Source organism: Opisthocomus hoazin, chromosome 2, assembly GCF_030867145.1.
Source record: "Opisthocomus hoazin isolate bOpiHoa1 chromosome 2, bOpiHoa1.hap1, whole genome shotgun sequence".
NCBI lineage: Eukaryota > Metazoa > Chordata > Aves > Opisthocomiformes > Opisthocomidae > Opisthocomus > Opisthocomus hoazin.
The window spans coordinates 60,461,399-60,487,488 of NC_134415.1; the positions used below are offsets into that span (position 1 = coordinate 60,461,399).

The 26,090-nt window shown below is 39.9% G+C and overlaps 1 protein-coding gene across 8 annotated transcripts in view; it reads left to right on the top strand.

Moving 5' to 3' along the window:
* Positions 1-26,090, top strand: part of SCAF8 (SR-related CTD associated factor 8) — a 107,213-nt gene that overhangs the window by 11,612 nt on the left and 69,511 nt on the right. For all 8 annotated transcript variants that reach the window (XM_075413837.1, XM_075413839.1, XM_075413838.1 and 5 more), the window contains 4 exons: positions 16,017-16,100; positions 17,657-17,701; positions 21,396-21,557; positions 24,605-24,761. In XM_075413837.1, coding sequence (XP_075269952.1) covers positions 16,017-16,100; positions 17,657-17,701; positions 21,396-21,557; positions 24,605-24,761 — 448 coding nt within the window. The remainder of the gene's footprint in view (positions 1-16,016; positions 16,101-17,656; positions 17,702-21,395; positions 21,558-24,604; positions 24,762-26,090) is intronic.

A 26,090-nucleotide genomic window follows, 5' to 3' on the forward strand; every position in this document is an offset into this window, starting at 1 on the left:
ACAGATATTTATAATACAATTAACTTTTTAAGCATTTTTTGAATTACAGTTTTAATGATAAAAATACTGTTTGCATTACTAAACAACCAAAATTTGAAATATGCTGATGAATTCCCATACTTTCAGTAATCCTTCTCTTGAAGACCACTTTTCCTAACAGAATTAAAGAAAAAATACAGTGCAGAAATACATTGCTTTGTCTATAGCATCAACCTGATCTTTTGCATTTCCCCCATTCCCTACATAAAATTTATATAGATCATTAAATCTTTGAGTAAGCCCATATTTTTTCCTGAACTTTGGAAATATGAGTTTGTTTAGAATTATATAGGAGAAAGGGAATATTAATAGTGCTGTAAAACCTAACTTTTATGTATACTGTCATATTACCTTTTGAGTAGTTTCTTAGCTCTCAATATCGTTGCTTTTTGCTGTACAAATCATTACATTGTTTTATCAGATAGAGGTAAATACAGAATTGTTAATACAGTTGGCTGTATTTGCCAGCTTGGTCTTTTCTTAGGTATGGTACTTAAATGTACATTTATGTAGTAAATCTGTGTGACTTCTTGCATTTGGAACCTGTTAATTCTGAAGGAGGTACACGAGAAAATGTCACTTTTTCCATTGTCCAACAAATGTGTACAAAGTCCCTGTGAGGACTATTTCCAGTCTATTTCCAGGTAATATTGATTGACTGCAGTGGAGAGAGTGGTATGGAAGAAACGCTTGGTTTAGGATAGGATACTAAAAACTGAGTCTTAAATCTTTTTTCCCTTCTTAACCAATGTAAGAACAGAAAAGATATCTCAGTTGGAGGTGATGAGAAGTGAGTAGAAGAATTTGAGTTTGTTTGAAACAGTACATACAGGAATATGATAAAATGAGGAAGAATTGGTGTGACTTATGAAAGAAAATAATGTGTCATGTATGTACGAGACTTCTTTGAGAGAATTACAAAGCATATGGACAGGGAGGAACCAGGTGATGTTACTTGGATTTCCAAAAAGTAGTTGAGAAGATCCATCCCTAAGCTTGAAAAGAAGTTGGATTACTATGGAGCGTGCATCCTTACATTGATAGATGATTGCTAAAAGGGGAGATGGGGGAAAAGTTAATGTGTATAAATAAATTGTCTTTTTTCATGATGGAATTTTGTATGGGTTTGTGCTGGGAGCCCATGCGTTTCGATGTTTTCATAAATGCTGTGGAAAAGGAGTAGAATAATGAGGCGAAAATGTTTGTTGACAGTATTATGTTATTCAGGATGCTGGTGCTGAAGGGCTAGCCATGAGGGATTGCAAACAGACATTTGCTGTACTGACTGTTAGATGGCACCCTGCAGTTTCATCAAGTTAAATGTGGTAATGCAGGCTGGGGAGATAGTATGAAAGTTGCTTGATGTACACAGTGATGGCACTGAAATTATATAATTTGGTAATTGGTAAGATCCTGCAACTGAAATGAAAATGTCTGTTCAGAGTTCAGCAGTAGTCAAAATAGCAATCAGAATGCTGGAAATTATTAGGAGAGAAATAGAGACTCATACTGCCAGTACCTCTTTATCTCATGCCACGTGCAGTCTAGTTTGCACCTCACAAGACCATATTGGCAGAACAGCATGTGTAGAGAAGGGCAGAGAGAACAGTCAAAGGAATGAAACAGGTCTGTATGAGAAAGTGCTAAATATTAATACTCTTTTTTGGGCTAGAACAGAGATGACTGGAAGATTATGAGATAGGGGTCTATAGTGCTGGGGATGCAGAATAGGTAAATCACTGTTTTTTCAATGCATAAGACAGGTAAATCCAGTGTCACTAATGAGGCACAGGTTCAATTGATTGAACTATGTGCCTGTGCCAAAAGATGTTGGGCATGCTAAAGATTTACATGTATTGAAAAATAAATTTAATTATAATTCCTTATGTGGAGGGAATTCAGAGATTTTTTTGAAAAAGATCAGTTAGTGCTGGCTCAGGAATCACTGAGCTGTGGGATGCTGGTGGCTGCAATAATATACAGAGAAAGTATCACTAAAAGGGCTGCTGTATGTTACATTCTGTAAGCATCAACTATTGAATGCTGTTTCTGTTAGTCTTCTCTGAATGAGTGGTATGCATCAGTATATAACACATTTTCTACCATGCCCTAGTGCAGTGAAAGGGAGGAGAGGTAAAGAGGGGAAAAAACAAACAAAAAAAAACAACCCAGAAAAAACGAGAAGATACAAATAAAGTATAATGAGAAGGTAAAAAGGTATTAAGTGTAAAAGCAATTCAAGAAGAGGGAACCAGAGAGGGATAGAGGAGAGCAGTCCTGTTAGAACCCGTCAGTTCTTGGTGGGGTCCAAGCAGGAGTGGGTGTTCCTTGGTGATGCTCAGCCCAGAGGCATGATTAGACAGGGGCTTGGCATAGTTGTCAGATCTGTGTCGTCAAACTTCTTGCTCTTCCTGGCACTGGAAGTGGCCAAGGTGACGAAGGCTGATGAGGTTTGACAAGGAACATCCCAAGACTTGGTGAGGCTTTGGATGTAGAACGTAAAGAAAAAAGGGAGTTTATATGCAATTTCAGGACATTCTGGAGGAACTGGAAAAGGAACGTGGCATATTTGATGTCTATATGGTGAGAGGGTCTTCCTCTCACCGCGGAATGGGCATGGGTCAGGATCACATGAACACACCTGAGCCTCTGGGTCTCAAGTCCTTTGCTGAGAATTTTCCAACTTACGTTCCTCTTAAGCAACAGACTTGATTAATGATATAAGCTACCACACTGGGGTTTTTCACCTTCCTGCGGCAGTAAGTCATGGTACTGAATGTTTTGGTGTGACACAAGGCTGAGTTGGAGGAGTGAAGCACAGTTCGATAGGTTAGTTTTTTGTGACGTGATTTCAAGGTGAACTGGTTAGCTGTTATACACCCTACTAAAGAGTTGTGGGAAGGAATTACCGATAGTTTTGGAGATAAGATGCGGGTTTGACCTTCTGTGTCTCTCTGTTAGATTTCTGTACAGTTGAGTTAAGATAAGAACTTACAGCAAAATTTATTTTTACAATTCAGAAAGTAACAAAATGGGTTTAGAGATAATCTTAGAAAACCAGAACAAAAATCCATCCTTAAAACTACCTATTATTTAGATCATCTTGAAGACTTTCGGTGCTAGCTGTTTAATAAGTTGTTATGTGCTTACATGGCCATTTGGCTGGCATCTGATTCTTACTTTGCAAGATCATTACCCTGGGAATTGCTTTCATTGAGGCAGATTAGGATTTGGTGATGAGTGTATCTTTGTGGTCTCATCTCGTCCCTGAAGTGCCATTCAGATTCAGGCGTTCTCTTTAAGGATTTCCTCTGATTTATATTGGGTTTAATCACACGTGCATACTTTTATCAAAGGTTTATTGATTGTACCCCACCTAATTATCAAAATGGAGATGTGTGTAAGGCATGGCTGGATGGAATCATCATGAAGGAAAGCAGTAAAACAGCTTCACTCCACACAAATTCACTGCAGATTGATCTGGTGTTTTCTTTAGCTATAAATGGGTTGGGAAGATTAATGTTCATGTATATTTTGTAGTTTCCAGTATTGTTTGCAATGTATTTGGAGATGAGCGTGTGCAATCATCTAGAATACTTGAGATAGGCAGTTCAGAGTCTTGTCCACAGCTTTCTAGAATAAACTGATAAACATTGTTTTCACTGACATTGCAATCAAATGAATACTACTATTAAGTGCGCTGAGTGGAAAAAAATCACTAGTACTTTTTACAGTAACTTGAAAGTACTCTCTTTTGCTATGCTTTTTGTCCAAGAGGAAATTATTCTCAGAAGGTCATATGGGAAACCTGCATTTAATGTTCGCACTTGATTGTTTAACACTTGTTTTTTCATAAACTGGACTAACAGTTTGGAAATGGTTTCTCTTACCAGTACACTCGGACTTCTTGTGACTTGTCTCTGGCTGTGTTACACGTCGTCCCCCCCCCCCCCCAATCAAGTTCTGTAGAGGTTTAGTCTTTGTTCCTTAACATTTGTGTTCTTTGGAATTAATTAATTTTGTGTTCTTTAGCATCAGACATGCAGTTTCTTTCTGTCCCTCAGTTAATTTTGTGTGTGATAATGCCGTCTGCCTTTAGAGAGGGAATGTCTCACCTTCAGTTTTCTGAGTAAAGTGCCATAGTTCAAGGATGGAGAGTACAAAACAAAGCCTGGTATAATTTTGTAATGGATTTTTACAGTTTTTTATCGGTGTTTAACCTTTCAATTTATTCAAGTCAGTTGGTCTTACCAAAACAGCATTCTCCCACGTGTTGTGTTTGTGTTGTGGTGACTTTGCTTAGGAGAGCCTTTGTGTCAGACTGACTCTTGGGTGAATACACAGCTCTTGGCAGCAGTGCTCTTTTCTGGGCGAGTATCAGGAGGCTGTTTCTCCCCCTTAGATATTAGGATAGTACTAGGATAGCTGGGAGATGAATATTGGTTTTGTTTAGGTTAGCATATTCTTTCTAGTTTTTGGTTCAAAATCAGTTACTAAATGAATGGGAAAAAATAATTTGATTCAGCAACCTGTGAGGTGGGTTTTGAATTAGATTTTGATATGTACGTATGTTATCAGCTGGTGATAGATGAGCAGTGTTTGTAGAGATATTTTTATTCTCTTGGCGTACGTTTTAAAAAGAGACTCCAGACTGTGGTGCTCAGTACAGCAGTGCCTCGGATTTCAACAGCAAGTTTCTGTACTTGCTGGTTTTTCACATAAGAAATGGTGCAAATACTTCCACTATGCAAGTCCTTCCAACTGTGAACTTACAAAAATAACTAGAGAAAACAGGTTTCATCAGTGGTCAGATATCTATCAGTAGTGATCAGACACTTAAAGAAATACTGCTGAGTTTTTGTCTTTTTGGTCAAGTGTTTTGTGTGAGGTGATGTTTATCTAGATAAACAGGTAAATGGCTAGGGAATGGAATTAAGCAGATTTTCTTCATAATTCACAGAATTGTGTGGTAGCTCAGCTATAAAGCATGTTTTTTGAAGTTTGTGTCATGGTTTGTGTGTCTGCTCCTTTGCTTTCTTCTTCTGGCTTGTATTGTAGATGTGACTAGCATGCTTCCAAACCTCTGAAACTTCTGTTTTTGTCTGCCACTTGAAGGTCACAGTGTTTCACTTTTGACCTTCTTAAATGAAGTGTATTTCTATTGTACATAAAAATGTAGCTGCCTGATGTGATAAGGCTCAAACTTCATATGAAGAAGTTCCTTTAAACTGAGAGCTGCATTTTATACTTGCATACAGACAGCTAACTGTATTTTATACAGTTATTTAAAAGAGTGGGTGTGTTTCATTATGGTATCTGGGCACAGACTTAACAAGTTGTTGATAACAGTTCAGGAGTGAGTCAGGTCCCTCCGAGGCACGCCAGAGCTGCCCTCCCAGGCTGAGGAAAACCACCGTAGAGCAATCTGGAGCTTACTGGAGTTTGGTGCTTATTCGCTCCCTGCTCATCTCATTGGTGTGCTCTTCCAGTCCTATCCTTCCCGGTTGGTGTCCACAGCTCAGATTGTATTGGCATCTGCCATCTCCTTAGTAATCGTGTTTGCAGGCTGAAGAGTCCTAGCCACCTTTGTTCTTCACTTAAAATCTTTTCCATAGTTTTCATTATCCCTCAAGATTTCATGCCAGCCTTGGAGATTAGAGGGGAGGGCAGAAATTCCAGAAATATTGGGAGGTTGAGAGAGCCCTGTAGGTTAGTACAGTTGCCTAAATAATGTTGTGGTTATAAAAGTCCATTTGCTGCATTTACTACTGAGATTTTTCTGGTTTACTGTTGAGTTGATGCCTTCAAAGAAATGTCTTGTGTATCAGCAGATCCCTTTCCTGAATGGCAATAGTCAGCTTCAAAGCCAGTGTGCACTACTTCATGTGTACCCATGCTTAATTTGTCTGCCTTTTTATTACTTATTAGCGTCACTGATGTTCTTCTGCAGCTTTTGATAGCCCAGCTTTTTCTGTCCTATCCAGAATATATGTGACGTCACAGGCACAGTCACTGGCACAAGTAGGGCTCTATTGGGACTTCCCTCTGCTATAAACAAGATGACTGTTTATTCAAATTGTTTGCTGGCTGTCTTGAAGGCGTAGTTGGTCGGGTTATTTGTCATGCAAGGGCCTGTTTAGAAGAGCTTAGCTTCTTTGGAGCCTTTTTTCGAGAGATCTTTGGTAACTATCTTTTGGTAGTCCAGGTGTACTTATATCAGTTATTTCTCAATGTGCTCATTGAGTCTTTCAGAGAAAGACAATAGGCTGAGGTGTGGCTTTTGCTTTACAACAGCTGCATGGAATTACCTGTGTGCTCACTAGTTCTTTTCATTCGAGCAATTTATACAAATTTCTTTGCTGCAAACATTGAACCTAACTGATTCATTGTTTCCTATTTTTCCACTTGAACCCTTGTCAGAAATTTCATGTTGCTTTTTCTGTCTCCTAGAGCTACAAGATTGAGACTGTGAAGTGAGAATTCACGAATCGCAACTACTATTCATTCTTGAGTTCCATTCTAGCACTTTGTTGTTTTTCCCATTATGAGCTTGTTCTTCACCTGTTTATAAACATGCGTGTGGAGGATTCTAGGATGGGAAGTCTTCACAGTTTTTCCTCAGTGTGTAGAAAAAGTGTGTAAAAAGAGAAGGGGAGGGTTCTTTGTAGGCTTTATCTCCTAGGAGTCATTCTTTATGTCCTCCTTGTCCTGGAGGAGCACTCCTATTCCTTCTTCCTTCTGAAAAGGGCTGATTTTTATGCTTTTTCCTGTTTGTTTCTCATAGAAGCACAGAATTATTTGGGTTGGAATGGACCTTTAAAGGTCATCTAGTCCAACCCCCCTGCAGTGAGCAGGGATGTCTACCACTAGATCAGGTTGCGCAGAGCCCTGTCCAACCTGGCCTTGAATGTTTCCTGGAATGCGGCATCTACCACCTCTCTGGGCAACCTGTTCCAGTGTTTCACCATGCTCCTAAAAAATTTCTCCCTTGTATCCAATCAGATTCTCCCCTCTTTTAGTCTGAAACCATTACTCCTTGTCCTATTGCTGCAGGCCCTGCTAAAAAGTTTGGCCCCATCTTATAAGCCACCTTTAAGTACTGAAAGGCTGCAGTAAGGTCTCCCTGGAGCCTCCTCTTCTCCAGTCTGAAACTTGATTCTCAAACTGGATTGCTTTGCTTTTTACATGTACCTTACCAGCTAGAGCTTATGGTCACTTCCCCTGGCCCCTTGGATACCACTTCTGTTTTCTGAAATACATCGTTTTACTTTGGATGGTTTCCCTGACTTTAATATTTAACTATGTTGCCATTTCTTCCTAGGTTGTTTAAAGTCTTCATTTATGTGAGGGCAAGCAGTTATCTTCTGCCAGTGAGCATGAATACCTTAAAAAAGCATGATCAGGAAATAATTATCGCAAACTCTCTTGGCTAAGACCTTGTACAAAAGAGCATACATGAAAAAATGAGCCAAAATGTAAGCACAAGTTTTTAAAACATAATATATATATATTTACCTGTATTTTCATATTTTATAATCCTGAATAAATTGCAGTTATTTTGCTTCAGCTAGATTTGAAGAATATCTGATTTCTTTAAATGCCTAGTGTCTTAAAAACCATCTGTGCTAGATGAAAACCCAAAGTTTTCATTACTAGAGAGGCAATCAAGTTTTGCTTCTCAAGTCAGCCTAGCAGTAAAGTAAATGGGTTTGATGAATGGACTATTCAATGGATAAGGAGTTGGCTGGATGGTAGCATCCAAAGACTTTCAGTTAATGGCATGGCGTCCAAATAGAGATTGGTAACAAGTGGTGGCCCTCAATATTGGGATGGATACTACTGATTATCTTTATTAATGACATAGCTTGTTGTTGGCCAATTGTTTGAGTGGTGCAGTTGATAACACTTGAGGGAAGGAATGCTGTCCAGAGAGACCCTGACAGGCTTGAGGAGAGGGCCCATGTGAACCAGATGAAGTTCCACAAGGCCAAGTGCAAGGTCCTCTTGTACCTGGGTCAGGGCAGTCACCAGCATCAGTAAAGACTGGATGATGAATGGATTGAGAACAGCTGTGCTGAGAAGGATGTGGGGATATTGGAAAATGAAAAATCAGACACGAGACAGAAATGTGTGCTTGCAGCCCAAAAAGCCAACCGTATCCTGGGCTGCGTAAAAAGCAGCTTGGCCAGCAGGTCAAGGGAGGTGATTCTGCCCCTCTGCTGTGGCGAGACCCCACCTGGAGTCCTGCATTGGGCTCTGGAGCCCTCAGCACAGGAAAGACATGGACCTGCTGGAGCAGGTCCAGAGGAGGCCACAAAAATGATCTGAGGGCTGGAGCACCTCTCCTGTGAGGAAAGGCTGAGAGAGTTGGGGCTGTTCAGCCTGGAGAAGAGAAGGCTGTGGGAAGACCTTACAGCAGCCTTCGAATACCTGAAAGGCACCTACCAGAAAGATGGAAAGTGACATTTTACAAAGGCATGTAGTGACAGGACGAGGGGTAACAATTTTAAACTGAAAGGGGGTAGGTAGAGATTAGATATAAGGAAGAAATTCTTTACTGTGAGGGTGGTAAGGCACTGGCACAGGTTGCCCAGAGAAGCTGTGGCTGCCCCCTCCCTGGCAGTGTTCAAGGGCAGATTGGATGGAGCTTTGAGCAGCCTGGTCTGGTGAAAGAGGTCCCTGCCCATGGCAGGGGGTTGGAACTAGATGATCTGTAAAGGTCCCTTCTGATGCAAACCATTTTGTGACTCTAAGTGTAGAGGGATTCCTCGTTGACTAGTAGTAAATGTAATGTAAGAATTTGCTGAAGATAGAGCTAAGAACATGTGTGCTGTCAGTAGGCATTCAGGAAGATGTTTGTGCATGTTAGGATATCTGTAGTCAGAGAAGTGAGGGGTTTTTTGGCACTCTTTCATTTGGAATAAACTGTGCTGGGGATGTCTGTGTTTTATGTACTTAAGTTTTGTTTAATACTAAAAGACTGAATTAAGAAATTTTAAGAAATGTCACATTTCTTAATTCTGTAATCAAAATTTGAATATTATTTTTTTTCAAAAGCAAGTGCTGCGATGGATGGCTGTAAGCTCTTCAGAAGGGACAGGCGAGGAAAGAGCTGGTGGGGTGGCTCTGTATGTTAGGGACTGCTTCGATTGTATAGAGCTTGATAATTGTGATGACAAGGTCAAGTGCTTATGGGTAAAGATGAGGGGGAAAGCCAGCAAGGCAGACATCCTGCTGTGGGGGTCTGTTATAGACCACCCAACCGGGATGAAGAGGCAGATGAAGTTTTCTGCAAGAGGCTGGCAGAAGTCTCACAATCGCTGGCCCTTGTTCTCGTGGGGGACTTTAACTTACTGGACATCTGCTGGAAATACACCACAGGAGAGAGGAAACAGTCTAGGAGGTTCCTGGAGTGTGTGGAAGATAACTTCCTGATGCAGCTGGTAAGTGAGCCTGCCAGGGGAGGTGCCTCGCTAGACCTGCTGTTTACTAACAGAGAAGGACTGGTGGGAGATGTGGTGGTCGGAAGCCATTTTGGGCTTAGCGACCATGAAATGGTAGAGTTCTTGGTGAAGTTAAGAGGGGGGCCAGCAAAACAACCACCATGGGCTTTCGGAGGGCAGACTTTGGCCTGTTCAGGATGCTGGTTGAGAGGGTCCCCTGGGAGAGAGTGCTGAAGGGCAAAGGGGTCCAGGCAGGCAGAAAGTTCTTCAAGGAGGAAGTCTTAAAGGCACAGGAGCAGGCTGTCCCCATGTGCCGCAAGATGAATTGGCGAGAAGGACGACTGGCCTGGCTGAACAGGGAGGTCTTGCTGGGACATGGGGAAAAAAAGGAGGGTCTACAACCTATGCAAAAAAGGGCAGGCAACTCAAGAGGGGTACAGGGGTCTTGTTAGGTCATGCAGAGAGGAAATTAGAAAGGCAAAAGCCCAGCTAGAACTCAGGCAGGCCACTGTTGTAAGGGACAACAAAAAATGTTTTTACAAATACATCAACAATAAAAAGAGGGACAAGGAGAGTCTCCATCCCTTATTGGATGGGGGGGAATATTGCCAACAAGGATGAGGAGAAGGCTGAGGTATTTCATGCCTGCTTCGCCTTAGTCTTTAATAGTCAGATTTGTTATTCCCAGGGTAGTCAGCACCCAGTGCAGGAAGATAGGGAAGGAGAGCAGAATAAACCTGCCATAACCCAGGAGGAAGCAGTTAACGACCTGCTATGCCACCTGGACACTTACAAGTCTACGGGCCCAGATGGGATCCACCCAAGAGTGCTGAGGGAGGTGGCCAAGCCACTCTCCATCATCTGTCAGCAGTCCTGGCTAACAGGGGAGGTCCCAGATGACTGGAGGATTGCCAGTGTAACACCCATCTACAAGAAGAGCCAGAAGGAGGATCCTGGGAACTACAGGCCTGTCAGCCTGACATCGGTTCTGGGGAAGATTATGGAGCGATTCATCCTGAGTGTGCTCACTGGGCATGTGGAGGACAACCAGGGGATCAGGCCCACCAGCATGGGTTCATGAAAGGCAGGTCCTGCTTGACCAACCTGATCTCCTTTTATGACCAGGTGACCCACCTAGTGGATGAAGGAAATGCTGTGGATGTCATCTACGTGGACTTTAGTAAAGCCTTTGACAGTGTTCCCCACAGCATCCTCCTGGAGAAACTAACTGTCCATGGTGTGCTTGGGTGTACTCTCTGCTGGATAAAGAACTGGCTGAATGGCCGAGAGCAGAGAGTGGTGGTGAATGGAATTAAATCCAGCTGCTGGCCAGTCACAAGTGGTGTTCCCTACGGCTCAGTTTTGGGTCTGGTCTTGTTTAACAGCTTAATCAATGATGTGGATGAGGGGATTGAGTGCTCCCTCAGTAAGTTTGCAGATGACACCAAGTCAGGTGGGAGTGTCGATCTGCTGGAGGGTAGGAAGGCTCTGCAGAGGGATCTGGACAGACTGCATCAGTGGGCCAAGGCCAACTGTATGAGGTTCAGCGAGGTTAAATGCCGGGTCCTGCACTTTGGTCACAACAACCCCATGCAACGCTACAGGCTTGGGGAGGAGTGGCTGGAAAGCTTCCTGGTGATAAAGGACCTGGGGGTGCTGGTCAACAGTCAGCTGAACACGAGCCAGCAGTGTGCCCAGGTGGCCAAGAAGACCACTGGCATCCTGGCTTGTATCAGGAATAGTGTGGCCAGCAGGAGTGGGGAGGTGATCGTGCCCCTGTACCCGGCACTGGTGAGGCCACACCTTGAGCACTGTGTTCAGTTTTGGGCCCCTTGCTGTAAAAACGAAATTGAGTTGCTGGAGCGTGTCCAGAGAAGGGCAGCGAGGCTGGTGAGGGGTCTGGGCCACAAGTCTTATGAGGAGCGGCTGAGGGAATTGGGGTTGTTTAGTCTGAGGAAAAGGAGGCTGAGGGAGGACCTTACTGCTCTCTACAACTACCTGAAAGGAGGCTGCAGTGAGGCAGGTGTTGGTCTGTGTTGCCAAGTAACTAGTGATAGGACGAGAGGCAATGGCCTCAAGTTGTGTCTGGGGAGGGTTAGATTGGATATTAGGAACAATTTCTTTACTGAAAGAATGGTCAGGCATTGGAACAGGCTTCCCAGGAAGGTGGTTGAGTCCCCATCCTTGGAGGTGTTTAAAAAATGTGTAGATGTGGCACTTCGGGATATGGTTTAGTAGGCATGGTGTTGTTGGGCGGATGGTTGGACTTGATGATCTTAGAGGTCATTTCCAACCTATGATTCTATGATTAAATGTTGCAAAACTGCAAGTAGGTGTTTCACACTGGGCCCTCACGTTGTCCCTTGTACAAATGCTGCTGCGATTTTTTTCTTGGCTTCTTCCAGTTTCTAAATTTGGGGTTTGTGTTTTCCTTTAAACAGTTGTTAAAACCTGGGACAGGTGTACCCATGGTCCAAAAAGCCTATCTCTGCAGAAGTATGTTCTTAATTTTTCTATTTCTTTTGGTTTGTTTTTTTTTTCTTTTTCTGACTTGAATTATGTGTTCTTAAACTTGGTGCTACATTTGCCTCTGCGACCTGCAATAAAGTAGTGGGATGCTAGCAACAGCCTATGTTATCCTGTTGGGTTTTGGCAAATTCTGGATGTGTGGTACTAAGATAACTGACAGCACACAGCTGATTGAAGACTCTTGATTTTCTGCCTCTTTTTCTCCCTTTCCCTCGTGGTGGTGAAGAGCATTTATGTGTTTGAATTCTAGAAGCATATTGCTTTTTGTTGTGTAAGAAGTACGAGTAATTCAGAATATTTTGCAGTAGCAATTAGCATTAGTGAGAATCACAAAATCACAGAATATTAGGCATTGGAAGGGACCTCTGTGGATCATCTAGTCCAACCCTCCTGCCGAAGCAGGGTCACCTACAGCAGGCTGCACAGGACCTTATCCAGGCGGGTCTTGAATATCTCTAGAGAAGGAGACTCCACAACCTCCCTGGGCAGCCTGTTCCAGTGCTCCGTCACCCTCAGAGGGAAGAAGTTCTTCCTCATGTTCAGATGGAACTTCCTGTGCCTCAGTTTGTGCCCGTTGCCCCTTGTCCTGTCACTGGGCTCCACTGAAAAGAGCTTGGCCCCATCCTCCTGACACCCACCCTTCAGATATTTATAAGCATTTATTAGGTCCCCTCGCAGCCTTCTCTTCTTCAGGCTGAACAAGCCCCGCTCCCTCAGCCTCTCCTCGTAGGAGAGATGTTCCAGTCCCCTCATCATCCTTGTAGCCCTCCGCTGGACTCTCTCCAGTAGCTCTTCATCTTTCTTGAACTGGGGAGCCCAGAACTGGACACAGTACTCCAGATGAGGCCTCACCAGGGCAGTGTAGAGGGGAAGGAGAACCTCCCTCGTCCTGCTGGCCACACTCTTCTTGATGCACCCCAGGATTCCATTGGCTTTCTTGGCAGCCAGGGCACACTGCTGGCTCATGGTTAACCTGTCGTCCACCAGGACACCCAGGTCCCTCTCCGCAGAGCTGCTCTCCAGCAGGTCCACCCCAAGCCTGTACTGGTGCATGAGGTTGTTCCTCCCCAGGTGCAGGACCCTGCATTTGCCTTTGTTGAACCTCATCAGGTTCCTCTCTGCCCAGCTTTCCAGCCTATCCAGGTCACGCTGAATGGCAGCACAGCCTTCTGGTGTATCTACCACACCTCCCAGTTTGGTGTCATCAGCAAACTTGCTGAGGGTACATTCTAACTCTTCATCCAGGTCGTTGATGAAGAAGTTAAACAAGACTGGGCCCAGTACTGACCCCTGGGGGACACAACTAGTTACCAGCGTCCAACTAGACTCAGCGCCGCTGATGACAACCCTCTGAGTTCTGCCATTCAGCCAGTTCTCTATCCACTTCACCGACCACTCATCCAGCCCACACTTCCTCAGCTTCCCCAGGAGGGTATCATGGGAGACTGTGTCGAAAGCCTTGCTGAAGTCCAGGTAGACAACATCCACGGCTCTCCTTTCGTCTACCCAGCCAGTAATGTCATCGTAGAAAGCTATTAGATTGGTCAGGCATGATTTCCCCTTGGTGAATCCATGCTGACTACTCCTCATAACCTTCTTTTCTTCCACTTGCTTGATGATGGCCTCCAGGAGAAGCTGCTCCATCACCTTTCCCGGGATGGAGGTGAGGCTGACCTGCCTGTAGTTCCCTGGGTCCTCCTTCTTGCCCTTTTTGAAGATTGGAGTGACATTGGCCTTTCTCCAGTCCTCGGGCACCTCTCCTGTCCTCCAGGACCTCTCAAAGATGATGGAGAGTGGCTCAGCAATAACATCCGCCAGCTCCCTCAGCACTTGTGGGTGCATTCCATCGGGGCCCATGGATTTGTGGGCGTTCAGATCGCTTAAGCGATCCCTCACACAGTCCTCCTCGACCAAGGGAAAGTCATCCTCTCTGTAGGCTTCTTCTTTTACCTCCGGGGCCTGGGATTCCTGAGGGCCAGTCTTAGCACTGAAGACTGAAGCAAAGAAGGCATTCAGTAGCTCTGTCCCTAGCCTTCCTTTTGCTGCTGATGTAATTGAAGAAGCCCTTCTTGTTGTTTTTGACATCCCTTGCCAGCTTCAATTCCAGGTGGGCCTTGGCCTTCCTCGTCGGATCCCTGCATGCTCTGACCACATTCCTGTACCCTTCCCAAGTGGCCTGCCCCTCTTTCCACATTCCATGGAAGCAGTAACAGTTGTTTTAAAAGTGGACGTCTAGCTGTGAACTGGTTATAATTTCACTGTTTTGGTGGAAATCCTTTCAAGCTGATAAGACAGATACTTATGCTTGGACAAACCATTTTTTCCAGTTTGTCTTTTGACAGCTGTACAAAATTTTAGTTAAAACTGTTTTTGACAGAAAAGGATAGAAAAATAGCGTCTCATATTTGCGGGGAGAAGAAATCGTGGTCATCTTTGTCTCTTGTAAACTCAGATAAGACTGAAGAAAAATCTACTTGTTAGCTTCAAAGCGATAAATTATTATAAGCAACTTAGGGAGCATGACCTGTATTTAAGATTTTTTTTTTTAATCCTTTCTACTGTGTGATCCTGTTTACTGTTACATTTTACTCTCTTAAATGTAAACAATTCTGAATTGTATTTTCTGAGCTAGCAGTTTGCCAAAAGCGGAATGAATCTTAAGAAGTTAGATATTGTTAATATCTGTATGGATATTGAGGATATTAATCTAGTTAAATATATTGCATTGCTCAGGGTGTGTAGTAGGAGAGGAAAGGGGTCTTTTGGCTTTGTTTGTGTTTCAATGACCATTTCATGGAAAAACTCCAATTCTTCCTGTCTTTAGGAAGGAAATAAAAAATTATCTGCGGATGGTCATTCCCATTATCAGGGTTCTTTTTTTGAGCTAGAATGCTTCTAAACGTGTGTTGTAGACAAAAATACAAAGTAAGTTAAGTTAAAAATACCCTTAAAACTGGTTTGGCATTTTATGTCTGTTCTTTTTAGGTACGCAGGCAACAAATATGAGACAGTCCCTTGTCTGTTAACACCTAGGGTTGAAGGATAAAAGAGCAGCATTTTGTTCAAAGCCATGTGTTGTGAATAATCAGAGTTTTTCACAGCAAGTAAATAGCCTTGGAAGATGGAGTCCTGACTCCTTGTGAAGGAAGGAGCTGTTTCCAATTACCACCTGTTAATCATAACTAGGAAGTTATTTCATGTACAGTTCTCTTACGTAGCAAATTTCTGATGAATATCTGTCATGCTGGATTGTTTCTGCTATGAGATGTATGTACTAGTAAAAAGAATGGAGTTATTACTGCATCCTGAGAAAATTGTTGCAAAACTCCGCTACCTGTGTACTGTGGCTGTTTTGGTGGTTAGATATTAATGAAGTTACAAAGCTGTGTTTAAAATTGAGAACCCAGCTGGATTTTGGCTTAAGCATTTGTAATGCTGCTGATGTATCATTTCTCTGAGTTAATACAGTGAATGGAGGAAGTCAACACTTTTTCCAAATCTGCTGTTGTAAGTGGTTAAATTGCCCCATACACATTCTCACTGGGCTGGAAAATAAAAAGATTTGATTGAGCAGGCATAGGACAATGAATATAATAAGTAGGTGGTTAAGCTTCTATTATGCTTCCATAAAGGTAGTCAAGTATATTAATTTTTTTTGCCCTGGAAAGAAAAACTTAAGGACAGCTACTGTATTTGCATATCGTATCTATTTCCTTTGTAACTTCACCTGCAGGTGTCTGCTGTATTTAGTGCTAGTAAAACTAGGTATATAGTGACCATTGCAAAGAAAAATCTGTTCTTTTAAACATTTTGGACCTTACATTATATTTTATTGGGCCTTTTTATTTTTTATTGAATGGGGATGCCTTTTCTGGTGTCATACATACTTAAATTCCAATGAAAATTAAAAGTGGCATTTTCTTGTGGAAAAAATGTGGTTTTATTCTGCTTACAGCTGCAGAATATATTTCTGATAACTTTTGTGGTTTTTTTTTTTTTTGGCAGTTGTACTCGCTAAATGATTACAAGCCACCCATTTCTAAAGCGAAAATGACACAGATCACCAAGGCAGCAATCAAGGCTATAAAGGTAAGAAATCGGCTAACTACTTTTGACTTCTTTTCCATTTCTCATCTGTGTCAAAATAACAGAATAGCTTAAAGAACTTGCTTCAGAACTTGCCACCTCCCTTCTGTGTACAGTTTCCGAGTTACAATCAAACATGATAGTGATAGGATTTTCAGGAGTGCAGCAGGAGGCATAATTTGTTGTCTGACTTTCATTTGCTGGTTGTCGTATGTGAGGAAGAATTATAGCAACTTTTCTCTTTAATCAGATTTGGAAGGCAGGGTTTTTTTCCTCAGTTTAGAAAGAAAAAACTGACATTACCTGAAAACAAATGAATAAATATAAAACTACAGTTACACCCCCCACATTGTAAGATATGTGTGCCTTTGGATCAATAGAATTGTTTAAGTTTTATTTCATTTTTGTAAATTCCTAGCATACCTTTTCATGAGCGGTGTTCATAGCTTCTGTTTTTTGTATTGCTTGGATACAACTTGTTCATAAGTTTTAGCATTAGTACACTAATTAAAGACTTTTCTTGCCTGAAGTAAAACTAATTGCCAAACAGCAATGGAGCAGGAGGAAACAGCACTGAAAAATTGTGAAGGAAAGAAGCATGCCGCTCATGTTAAGCATTAAAATAAATGGGAACTCAGTGAAAGCTGGAGAGGTGAAAAAGAGGATAGGATAAAAGCAAAAAAGCTATGAACTTATGTTCTTCCTATCTGCGTTCCTCTGCTGAGAATGCAGATAATGTTTTCAGATAATGAAATCCGTATTGGTGTTTTATGTACTTTGGAGAGAGAGCAGTTTGGTGACGGAAGACTGGAATTCACTGTCTTTATTAGATAAGAGAAGTCTGCAACTGGAAGTCTATGTGTTGCAGTATAATAAAAATGCTAAAAACTTGTATTGAACATAAACAAGTAGTAAATGATAGTAAATGGTTCTACATATTAAACAATTAAATGATACCAAAAATTTTTATAATGTATTTCACTTGAAAATCCTGTTTCCACTCTTACCATTTCAATAACAACATTAAATTATGTAGAGCAGTTATTGACATAATATAGAGCCATTATATGATATGCGAGATTTAAAAAACCACAACAGGCCAATTTTAGAGAAAAAGTATTCAGTAGATGTTATAAGGTCTTCCTATACTCGTGTTTTTAGGTTATTAAAGTGCACACTTGAAATTAAATACAGGGAAGTGCTATGCTTACGAACATTACTCTAACATCTTCAGTCATGTACAATGAAATAACCATAAGTTATTGAAGGAACAATTGTATGATTTTCTTAGTTCTCACTAAATAAGCACACAATATTTAAAAAAATCCAGTGTAAGAAACCTTCAGAATTTAAGGAAAAGTGAGATTAGCTTTTTAATATGCTGTTAAATGTTCTGAGGAAGACAGCATACTCAGCTGTAGGTATAGGATTGCTGGTTAATCAACCCAAGTTTGTAATTCTGGTTTTACTATCAATATTGCATGACTTGGACAAGCATATACATCTTCATATTTTTCTCTTCTATTGATTTTTTTTTTTTTTCCTCTTTCTTTTTCCAGTTCTACAAGCACGTTGTGCAGAGTGTTGAGAAATTCATTCAAAAAGTAAGTCAGTCATGGGTATTTTGTGTTAGTGCTGAGAAAAATTTCCTCACTTTGAGTTACAGAGTACTGCAGACCGTCAAGTTTTAGGTAACACATATGGATTAGTGTGTTTATCACAAGTTAGTTTATTTCCGGTTTTAGTAACATACAAGTTCTGGTAGTAATCAGTAGCTGATCATAACCCATGATGCAGAAAGACAAATAATTTGTCCTCATTTTGTAGTTACAATATGCTTTGATCTGAATGACTGTGGATACTGTCTTAGAACTACTCCTGAATGTACTTGTTTAATGTTAAAAGAGGCTGTCACTGTAGCCCAGGTGAACAGCTAACAACAAAAGAATTGAGAGTGGTTTGGTGAGCGACGGTTGCTTTTGCTTTTCTGCCGGGTTTTCCCCTGGATTTTAAAAGCTGAAGGGAAGATGTCCATTCAGCCTTGTCTCTTTTGTAGCAGGAGATGTGGTATTTCAGTCGGTGGTTCTTGTTAGTAATGTAAACCAAAAAATATTTATATGGCTAGACTGGAATTATTTTTTGGGAGGATGCAGTATTAATGTAAAGATTCTAAATAATAAAGAATTTTATTGCATTTTGTTTTCTTGCATCAGTTAATTATTGTTGGGTAAAAGTGCATTTTGCCTCCAGTTGGACATGCATGGATTCAGATCTGGGCGTCTGTCCTGCTTGTCTGCATAGTACCTGATTGTTGAGTTGATCATTTTAGTACTGAATTTCTTCTTTTGTAAATAGGAATAAATTATGATCAAATTACCTTTTTATTTTGTCAAACAAGCTAGAGAAGTTAGTCTGTTAATGTTGCAATGTTGGATGCAATTTTTCTCGTGTTGTCCATTTTATGAAGCAGTCTAGATTGCTCTGTGTTGGTAACCTGTCCTCCTCATTACCTTTTATTCCTTGCCCAGGGTGCCTAGGGTATGCTGCAGTGACTTCTGGCAGCAATTGGACAGTGTAAACAGGGTTTAGCTTCAGCCTGCTGTTTTTAGTTGACTCGGAACAGTTCGTGAATGAATTATTTAGGTACTAGAACATCAGTCGTGTGTGGAAAAGATGTCATATGTGTGTTTCATGGCAGTAGTAAAGACTAGTAATTACTATCACTGCTAGTGTTTTGTCAAGTAGTGATCTTTTGGGGTGTTGCCTCTAACTCTTCCACCTCTAAGATCAGGGATTAATATCCTCTGATTCCTGTTTAATACTACAGGTGCATATAGGAGGACGAGAGCAGATGTACATCTTATCCATCTCTGGTCAGTAGCACTTCGCAGTTTCGTGTCCTGAAATTAATCTGGAATTGTCCAAGTTCCAAATACTGTTTTTTAGTTGCAGTGGCCGTGGTTGGAAATTTTATATTAAGAGGCATGAGAGAAGGTTTGTCCTCTGAATGAAAGTGTGCCAGTTTGTCAGGAATTGGATCGGTTGTTAGTGACCCTTTCACAAACTAATAACACACTTGCGTTTGGTGTCCAGTATTACTTGATGAGGGAGTTCTTCACTGTTCATTGCTGATTAGAGAAGGCAGATGTATGTTGTTCTTGATAACCTTGTTAACGATCACTCTGGATGAGGTGTTTCCCTTTGATGGGCTGGATGTGTTTTTTTCAGTATTTCGTGAACTATTTAGTGAAACACACAAATTATTAATAACATCAAATACTAAGCTCTTATTTTAGTAGAATTGGAGATAAGCAGATGAAAGTTAGCCATTTGATGTATATGGACCTAAATCGTATGTTTAGAAGATAATTGGATTATTTTTCTGGAAGCAGTCACTTCAAGTTAAAGCTCAAGACTATTGAATCTTCCATTAAGATCTGTCATAGACTTGTCCAGAGTGATGTCAGTGCCATCTCAGTTAGTTTACTGTTGATTCCATACTACTAAAATATTTTCTTTTTTCAAAACTAACCTCGTGAGGTTGCTGAAACTTCAGATGGAATAGGTGCCCATGACATTCTTGTTTTTTGTGACACTTAACTCTCTGATCTATTGTTGTTTTGGCTGTTTTATTCTCTGGCAAAGCATCACTTCAGGGGTCAAATGACCACAGTTCACCTATGTAAGGATATTCCACTGTGAGAGCAAGACTTGAATAATTTGAGTAATTGAATTATCTTATTACTTAGACAAACTGAGAGAATAAGTGAGTATTTGTTGTGTAAAAGCTGTCTCATCTGAGATCAGGGATACGCAGGCTTACTGCCCTAGTTGTAATTCTTCTTTATTTAATTTTTTACTTGTATTTTACAGTCTTTTGTTTTTTATCATCTGTACTATTATATTAGTTATCATACTTTGCTTTCTGTTTGTGCTGTGTTTTGAAATACTCCACCTATTTGATTAGTTTTCATATTAAGTATTTGTGGGTTTTATTAATCTGCATATTGTGAAAAGTTGTATACCTGTCCGTTCTGTAGGCAAGATAATGTTATTTTTGGTAATAATTTAGCTAAAATTTCAGTAACTACAATACACTGAAGTGATTCTCTGAAGACTGTATTATATCCAATTAGATTTTGATTTTGTAAGTTTAGTAATACATTTATTTTTAAAAGGAGGCCACACACATACTTAAAAATAAAGAATGCAATATTTAAATACACTGAACCATGTTTGGAGCCTAAATAAAGGCTTTATCAAGGTTGCAAATGTTAGGAAATCAGCGCTTTTCAAAACAGCAAGTTTGTGTCTAGGCTATAATAAAATTAATAGTCTGAAAAGTTTGTTTGGTACTGTATTAGAGATTATGAATTTGGTGTATTGCATAGTATGTTTATAGACTGTCTGTTCCAGAGAGGGAATGGCTGTACTTTCCCATGTTTTCCGTAGTACCTTGTGTGATAAGTGTGTACAACCAAAAAATGTTCATGAAGTGAATTCATGTCACAGTATATTCTGGCGATGATTTCATTATATTTTTGTACCACTTTTCATTCTGTCCTAAAACTGGTTGCAGTAGTCCAGTGCAATTACTTTGCAATTAAAAACCAAAAATGTTAACTTTAGTTGTTAAGTAAGTAAAGTTACCCAAGTAATTAGTATTGTAGTTAGCAGATATCTTTCATAAATATCGTGCTGTTTGTAAATTATGCACATTTTCTAGAGTTCTAAAATAAGTACCGCTGGTATATTCTCAAATCAAGCAGATGTCCACATAAATATGTTTTTGTTCTGTGAGGGGGAGGATATACCACACACTAATTACAACGATGTCAAATAAAGTAAACAAATGTTAACTTTAATGTTGACTTTGATTATAAAGAAGGACAAAAATATTTTTAATTATATTTACAGCTAGTCCCAATATACTATTAAGAATTTGGTCGTGCTTTATGCTGTTCTCTTGAAACAGATGTGTACATTTAAAAAGGATATGTCGTTCATGTTCTAATTTTTAATAGCTAATTCTAAAATGTTAATTTTTTTTAGTGGTAGGAAATGGATTTTAAACCATTTAGGTATTTGCAGAATACATATAGATGTGATAATTTGAATATTAAAGGTTAGCTATTTTTGAGAGAGTTTCATTTTTCAGGACAATTTATTAAATAGAGAACATTTTAGTAATACTTGGACCCATTTAAAAGTTAAAAGGACTGTTCATATTTACTCTGCTATTAATGTTTTTTGTGATTTTTTTCACATATGAATGTTTTAAATTTTCGTTCTTTGTAGTGCAAACCAGAATACAAAGTACCTGGTCTGTATGTCATTGACTCCATTGTGAGACAGTCCCGGCACCAGTTTGGCCAAGAAAAGGATGTATTTGCTCCAAGATTCAGCAATAACATCATCAGCACTTTCCAGAACTTGTACCGTTGTCCTGGGGATGACAAGGTAAACCACTTACAGATTTTTCTAATTAAAACAATCTTTAGTATTTTATCTGTAAAGAATAAAGATTTTGATCTCACTGTCTGCTTGCTAGAGTGGACCGAATTGTAGACTTACACATTTATATGTATTTCTTTAATTTTGCTTGTCTGAGTGTAGGGCTGGGGGAACTACACATTGAATTAGATTAATTACGCTTCTGAAAGGTTTTCAGGAAGACTGAATGGATTTGAGTTAATGTATTTTAATGTAAAAAATTAAGCAGGCATGTAGTAGGACAGGAAGTTGTAGCTGTTTTTCATTGTCTTCTTCCCCTCTTCAGTGAGAAAATGAGCGAGCAGGTTTTGTGCAGTGCCGAGGAATACCTTTCTTGGTAGCAGTATCTTCAGTACAAGCTAGTGTGTTTTGGACTCAAGGAGCAATAGAAAACCAGCAAAGTATCTTACAAGTTATCTTTCCTTGATACTAAATCAACCAACAGCTGAAGAAGGCCTAACTTCAATAGTTTGACCCAGTAGTTCAACTGTTGCCTTGGACCACTGTAGTTAGGATGAGCACCAAATTATAATAGGTTGACTGGAGATAGCAGAGAGTGCAGGCAGTTTAACTTCCTTCGTATTTGTCACTGATCTTACAATAGCTAGAGTTTCTTCCTGAATTGAAAAATTACAGAAAGATGGGAAATGCTAAGGGCTTTATAGCCACATAAATTTGTGTAATAGAGTCATTAAGTGAAATAGTAAGCAGGGCAGGAGATGGCAGGAAGAGACAAAGACAGGTTATTCTTTGAATAGTCATGTGCATTCCTACAACTGTGTTTCTGAGCCAAAGATCTGAAAACCCAAGGCATCCATGAAAGGTGGTTAAGACAATTTCAGCCATTGCGAGTGTGCAGTAGCGTAGGATTCCTGCCTTTTTAGAGGAGTTAGGACCTCTGCAGGAAAATGTCGGGATCTGCAAATTTTAAATGTTTGTCTGCTATGGATGTCTGTCTTCTCTTCTGCAACTGAGTTCTGAGGTGCTGCTGACATCTAAGTTAAATGGCATTTTTCAAGTCTGATTTTAGGTTATCTGCATGATAAACTTGTGCTGCTTCGATTCCACAGTGTTTTATGTATATATAGGCATGATAGTTAACTTCTATTTTTCTTCATTTAGTTGTATTCCTTAAGCAGTATTTGTTTTGTATAATCATTTAGCTTACTACTCTAGGAAATACACTAACACAGAAATAGCCTGACTTGTTGAAGAGGGAGAGCCAGCACAAGGATGGGTTCAAGTACTCAATTTGTGTCTGACTATAAGAAAATTATAGTAAATTTATTGTAGGATAAGAAATAATGCCACTTATCCTGTGATATTTTAGTGCATGGCAACTAACGTATCATATTAGAGGTGTTTCATGTGAAGAGGGGCAGTAAAACATAGTCTGTTTATGGTATTTAAAGCTCCTATCAGGTTCTTTGCTAGGATATTTTTCACTTTAGTTGGGGAAAATGCGTTTTGTAATCTGAAGTCTTACTGCTGTGTTGCATATAGGAAAGTCTTTGTGCTGTGAAAGTAGTTACCATATATCTGACTCAGCAAAAAGTTGTGCTGTCAGCAATAACAAGATATGTACCTGTTTTCTAGCATTTTGAGGTTGAACATGACTAGAAGGCAGAATGGAGAAACACAACAGTTACCTTTATATGAGCAAATGTGGGCTTTGTTTTGTTTTTGAATCAAGCAGAAGTACAGTAGCATTTCATTTAAAGTAATTCCCCCACCCCCACCCCCCCCCGATTCCTTCGTCTGGCTCAGCCATGGAAAGTGCAAGGGGGAGATAGATACTGAGGCACAGAAATACTTCTGTATTCCTGTTCTGGATAGAAAAGGGAAGTTAGAACCTCTGATAGACTTGTCAAGGACTGCCTTATAAAACAAACTTTCAGAGAAGGAAGGCTTGCGTACTTTAATGTTGAATGGAAGCCTTCAGAGATTTTGTCAAAGGACTCTAAATTACATCTTCTGTGCAGTGGAAATTCAGCACTGCTTGACTATTAAAGTCAAGTATACTCTTGGAGTTCTGGCCAAACAGACTTTTTTTCCTTGGGTTTAAACACCGTGGTTAAGTGCTCTGTGATCACATTTTATGGAATTGAAATAATTAAACCATCTTTGTGACAGAAAACACAAAACCCTTTGAAGAACTTTCTGCTCTTTATAATACAACTAACTTTTCCCCCCGCCCCCCAATAAGCAAGGTGTCTTTTTCTATCACATATATTTCTATCCAACTTTTCAAATAAAGCAAAGTCTTGCCTTTCGGTAGAAGTGAAGCTTAGAAAAGAAAATATTGGGGAGCAAATCAAAACAGTGGAATAGAAATGTAATAGAAACGCAAGCGAAACAGTGAGTTACATCTAACGGAATTGTATGAAGTCTTAATTTTGATTTTTTTTCCTTCCCCATGATCCACATTTTTTAATATTCCTGTGTAATTTCAATAGACAGGGAATTGTGTTCTAGTTTAAACTTTTAAATTCCTCACTTCTCCAAGAGAGCTTGCAAAATACGGAGCTATAGTCATAATAAAAGTATTTAGCAGTCTTATTAGTATATGCTCATTTTTCAGTGGACATAAATAAGTTTGGTTCATAGGTAGATCAGAATTGCATTCATATACATTGAGTATAGAAGTTTAGGAGACTAATAATTCCTTGTTTTAATTATTACTAACGCTTTAAAATGCTTCCTTAATATAATTTTCCTTCCATGCCATCTTCCAGGAATAAAGGTACAAAAGAGCCAGATACATTTGTTTTTAATATATTTAATCTTCTGCGGGGAGAAGACTGTTATTATGTAGCCTAGGGTCAGCCACAGGTTCATAGCTTAGATAGATTTGGTGTATAACAGTGTAACTGTTTTTATGGTTCCTATTGTTTATAAACCTAAGGGTGCTTCAATCTAGACAGATTGACGTTGCTAGCTAAGAATTCCGTAACTGATAATAGCAAGAAAGATAAGCATGACTCAGGTCTTTTGTTATCCTTTCTTCATTTTAGAGTAAAATTGTTAGAGTGCTAAATTTATGGCAGAAGAATAATGTGTTCAAGAGCGAGATTATTCAGCCTCTCTTGGATATGGCAGCAGGAATTCCTCCTCCAGTTGTGACCCCTGTCTTGCCCAGCACTACAGCTGCTATGAGCAACAATACACCAGGTAAACAAATACGGGTTAAAATCATACTTTAAATCAAAAGACTTGTGTCAGCCTTCGTATGTTGGCTGTTAACATGCTGAAAAATCTCACTGATTTCTTTTAGACAAATCAAGTGAATGCCAGAAAGAAACATATTATAGCCAGCATCTGGATCAGGGAAACAGCAAAAGCAAGAGGCAGCCTGTTGTGTTTACTTTCCAACTGTATATTATAAATATATTCAGATTGAGTAACAGTGCAATAAGACCTAGTTTTGCACTTGAAAGTCAAAACAGTAGATCACTGACATAGTTAAAAACCCAACACAGCACTTAATATAATCTTTGTTAATTAGTGGTGCCACAATTGAGAGAAATGAAAGAGAATACATCAGTATCTTTTTGCTATTAGTAGGATTGAGCTTGCTGTATAATGTCAGACAGTCCTTCTTTACTTTTGCTGGCGACAGACAATGACTTCAAGGGCAAAATAACAGATGGACAATATAAGCTGCAGCCAGTGACGTACTTCCCTCTCCCTCAGATCTGAAGTATGTGGGCCAGAAATCATGCTGGACAATCATGTCGGCAAAAAACTGCTTGTGGAGTATGTCCCAAGTTACCAAGCACTAACATCATTGTACATGTAGACTTAATAATTTTGTGCTCTAAGCATCTTCCTTACTTATGTAGGTAGATGGCAGAGAACTGGCTTTTCAATTTTTTTGTTCTGTGGAGATTTTTTCATTCAAGGTTGGGATGTATGGGAAATTTTACGTATAGAAAGTGGGTTTTGGCACACACAGAACTGCTTTTGTCACCCACTTTTTGCTGATCCCATGCTGAAAAGCAGTGAGGTGGACAAATCCACTGTATTTTTCTTCGGTGTCTGTAAATGTGTGAAAGTTCCAGCTTTTAATTAGACTCACTGCATCTTCTAGTTCAATATTTTTTATTTTCATTAATTTGATTACTTTAAATTGTTAAATACATAGCTTTACTCCAATGCTTTTTAGAATTCTGATGCAAATTGTCTTTTAAGACAGTAATCTAGGCATCTACATTTAGCGTTCATTGGCATACCTCCACTTCTGAGCTAAAAGCAGAGTATTTGCAGGGATGCAGGATTCTTCTGGATTATGCCATGAGATTAATTATCAGATAGTTGGTTTAATCTCAATGTTCTTCTTGAGAAAAAACGATAAAATGCGCAATCCTCATGAATCCAGCTGCTGCAGGTTGAAATTTCTGGTAAAATCCTTAAATTTTCTCCTGGGGATAAAGTGCAAGTCCAGTAAGTTTGGACTAACAGACGTTTCTGAGTAGATTGCTAACAATTATTATTTAGTAT